Source organism: Gymnoscopelus microlampas, assembly GCF_963454915.1.
Source record: "Gymnoscopelus microlampas genome assembly, chromosome: 13".
NCBI lineage: Eukaryota > Metazoa > Chordata > Actinopteri > Myctophiformes > Myctophidae > Gymnoscopelus > Gymnoscopelus microlampas.
Genome location: NC_139950.1, coordinates 12182216 through 12186103, shown reverse-complemented (window position 1 = coordinate 12186103; position 3888 = coordinate 12182216). Strand labels below are relative to the sequence as shown.

The following is a 3888-nucleotide window of genomic DNA, read 5'->3' as shown; positions in this document are numbered from 1 at the left end:
GACTTGGCTGGGATGGGACTGTTTGGGGTTTGCTGGAGTGAAGCTCAATGGATGAGGCCTGCCTGTTTGATATTACATGTTGAATCAGTTCATCAAGATCTCGTTTCATTTCACGCAGTCGGTGCCTTGGTATATTCTTGTACCCAAGTAACACTAGCTGTTGCTCAATTTCCTCTTCAGAGAAAGCAGGATCAGACCTCGGCTGAGGAGAGAGACATGAGTACTGTCTCTGCACAGATGCAGGTCTCTGTCCTTCACTCTGACTTCTGTCTTCATTCTCTGGTTCAGCGTTCTCTTGGGTAGACATGGACACATGCAGGCCTCCTAGACGTCCTTCCTGATTGCTCCATGTATCTAATCCTTCATTGTGTCTGGAATCATCACATACATGGAGTTGTCCTTCATGTTTATTGATGAAGTTCCTCCCGTGTGCCTGTCCTGTGTCACTGCCTAGAGAGGATGTCTGGCTGAAGGTGTATCGTGTGTTCATTTGGCTGGGCTCCACCTCTTGCCTGGTAGGATCTGTTAAGGGCTGTGTGTATTTGGATGAAGCCTGGCTCTTTGATCTTCCACGTTGAATCAGTTTATCAAGATTTGTTTTGATTTCAAGCAGTCGGGACTTTGATACATTCTTGTACCCAAGTAACGCTAGTTGTTGCTTAATCTTCTCTTCAGAGAAATTCAGATTGTCCATAACCAGTGTAGTACCCCGTCTTCAGCAGGTACTATGTATTCACTTTGACGTCAGAACGTGTTGTCAGAGTACTTGGGAGGCAGGTTATTACATCAGTGTTATGATGTCAGTACTGTGATGTCATAGTAACATAGTAACATAATAACCTCTAACACTACATGACTACACAACTAGCTATATGATGTGAGTGTTATGCAGCTGGACATGATATAGGCCTGTGTGTATGAGGTAACACAGTGGCACAAACCGTTGCCCAAATATGGATTTCCAGACAGACTTCCCTGCCTTGCTTTAAGCACTTAAACCCCATATGGGTAACCGGAATCCCTCAGGGCTCAATACTAGTGTATTTTCTGTTTTCTGTTATTGTGAGATAACATATGAGTACAATGGGTAAACGAGAGGTGTGCGTTGCCAACGGGCATCGTTCTCAACGGGCATCGGCCAAATAATAATAATATTAATAATAAATGTACTGTATATACATTATACAACAATACAAAAATAATAAAAGGAACAATCAAAGAATAGCAGCAGTATTCATTATTTTTGAATAATTCACACTACAGTATATTGCTGCATAACATTAAGGCCAATTGTTAGAGCAATGGTAAATATTTAAATCTGATTTGATTTTATTTTACTTGAGGTTTCAGATTTTGTTGTGAAATTAAATTATAAATAATTATATTAGAAATAGAATGTACAAATACAGACTAATTCAGTATGTGGGCAACATGGCGAAGAGTGTGTATGTGTATAGCACAGGGGCCTGAACCATTGGCCTGAACAGCACGAGTTGTCTTGTGAACACTGGCAGTAGGCCAAGGAAGTACCTCCATGCATTTTTATGGTCCAAGATAAAACACAAGCCCAACAACAGCTTATTATCTCTGGGAGATTCTTTTTTCGCCCCTGTCTGTCTGTCTGTCTGTTTGTTTTTCTGTCTAGAGATTATCTCGCAAACCACTGGACCGATCAGCGCCAAATTTCTTGTGCAACACTGCCAGTAGGTGAAGTTGTTTGAATATTTATTTATTTTTATAATGGAAGTTAATCGGGCTGGATCTGGATCCAGCCCCATTAACATATATATTATGTATGTTTTTGGAAATATTTAACTTTATTCATTTTATAATAATATATAATCGAAATCAATGATGGTCGGATCAGGCTGAAACCTTGCCCAAATATGGAGTCATTCGTTATATAGATAATTCATAGATGACTGAAGTCACAGATTTGCCAAAATATGGAGTTCCACCTGGCCTGGCTGAAATCTGCGTTCCCACTTGGTGCACCTCTCCAGTTTCCATTGTTGGAAACGCCTTTCTCGATCTAAGGGACATTAAGCAGGACTATAGTATTAACTATTTCTGTTAGAGTTTTAAAAATGATATAAAGAATGCAGCTAGGTAACAATAAAGTGTTAAAACAGCAAAGCGAAGCTAAAATGAACGTGAATTAGCAATTAACATTAGAAACAGACAAAAAGGCATACAAGGAAATTAACACGGATAAGAGGCAATAAAGTAAACCCTATGGAAAGGCTTTGACATAAAAATAGGTTTTCAGCAGTAATTTACACTTGATTTTATTACCGTAGTAAACATTTTCATTTTCATAAACACAATGTTTTCAATCGCTAGTTCAAATCCTTTTTTAAATTATCTTGATATGTGTTTAGTAAAGTATGGTCCCATTGATTTTAAAATGAATGATTAAGTAGGGTATACTTCTAGGGCTTCTATTGGTTCTACCGGGTGAAGACCCGCCCTCGCTGCGGTTGCAGCCAATAACAGTCTTTCCGGTTTCTTTTCGGGACCGGCAGTTCAAAGATGGCGGATTTGAATAAGCCAAAAAGTGGCTTCAAAACGGTCTGTAGAAACCAATGGGGATCCCTTCGTTGATAGGTTTTTTCAGTCTATGGTTACAACCAAGAGGGCCCTATCTCATACAGGAGCGGCTTATCTATATATAACTAGCCTGGCCTTGCACGGCTTTAAAAGTTATCAGTAAAATACATTCTGAAACTCACAGGCATTCAGAGAAGTCAGGATGGCTAGCCTGGGTATATGATCCAATTTCTTTCCAGTTAACAGTCTAGCAGCTGGATTGTGTAGCAATTGGAGACGGGATATAGCTTGAGCCCAAGGTACTGTGAGATCATGTAAGGAACTTTGTAATAGTATATTGAATATACAGTATGTGATAGGGGATGTTTCATGTTTGTCCTCTGTTTTTACAACTTTTTTTCTCTTGTTTGAAACTGTTCTCATTTATATTCGGTTTAACATGTATAACAAATAAGCAAACTTGCCTTGGAGAGCCTTTAATTTTCTGTCTTGTTTTTAGTCTTTTATCTGCAAATAAAAAAATAGGAAAATGGAAATAAAAGTATTGTGATTGGAACAAAAACCCACAAACCTTGACATTTAAAGTAAAAAATAAGGACAAGGAATCAGTTTCGGAGAAATAAAAACGTGTGTAAAGCAACAACTTGTCAGGAAAAGAACTGTAAATGAAACACGTTTATTTGAATTGTATGGTGACGTCTGCTATGAACACCCTTAGATCTTTCGGATCTTCTCTCCGACAATGGCGGGATTCTCTTTCCGGATCTTTTCCGCAGCATCGGCTTTGTAGTCAAAAGTGCAGTCGTGCTTGTCCGAGTATCGGTGAATGCTGCAGAACACCCCCCCGCATCTGCAGTCAAAGCCTGTGAGGCCAACCTTCTTGCGGCAGGTGAGGCAACGGTTTTTCTTAGCTTTGGGTTTGTCATCAGTCTCCACTGCCACCTGGGTGGAGTCCTGTGGTACTGATGATGTCTGTATCTCCTCGGTTTTAACGCTGAATCTAGCCGCTGAGGTGCTTGGAAGAGGTTCTGTTAAAGTTGCAGAGGCTGTTACATCGCTGCTCTGCCCATATGTTGTGTCCTTGAGTGAAGTGGCTGTTGGAACAGATACCTGTACAGGTAGAGAATAATTCTCTGAGCACTGTGCAAGAAAAGACTCTCCTATTCCGCTGATAGTAGGTGATGACTGTGGTGGACTGACTCGCCCATTGATCTTCTGTCTCTGGAGGAAATCTTTGTAGCAGACGGAGCACATGCCATTGTTCCGTGGGCTGCCAAAGAAACCACAGCCGGTCTCACATAGCATGGGGGATTTACATCGGTTGGTTTCTTGGGCCAT

The 3888-nt window shown here is 40.5% G+C and overlaps 1 protein-coding gene across 1 annotated transcript; it reads right to left on the bottom strand.

The window, feature by feature from the left end:
• Positions 1-3264: 3264 nt before the first annotated feature.
• On the bottom strand, positions 3265-3888 carry LOC311058532 (AN1-type zinc finger protein 6-like; the record flags this gene model as incomplete). The annotated part of the gene is made up of 1 exon (XM_084075995.1): positions 3265-3888. One exon carries the CDS (start codon positions 3886-3888, stop codon positions 3265-3267), a length of 624 nt encoding a protein of 207 aa, XP_083932121.1.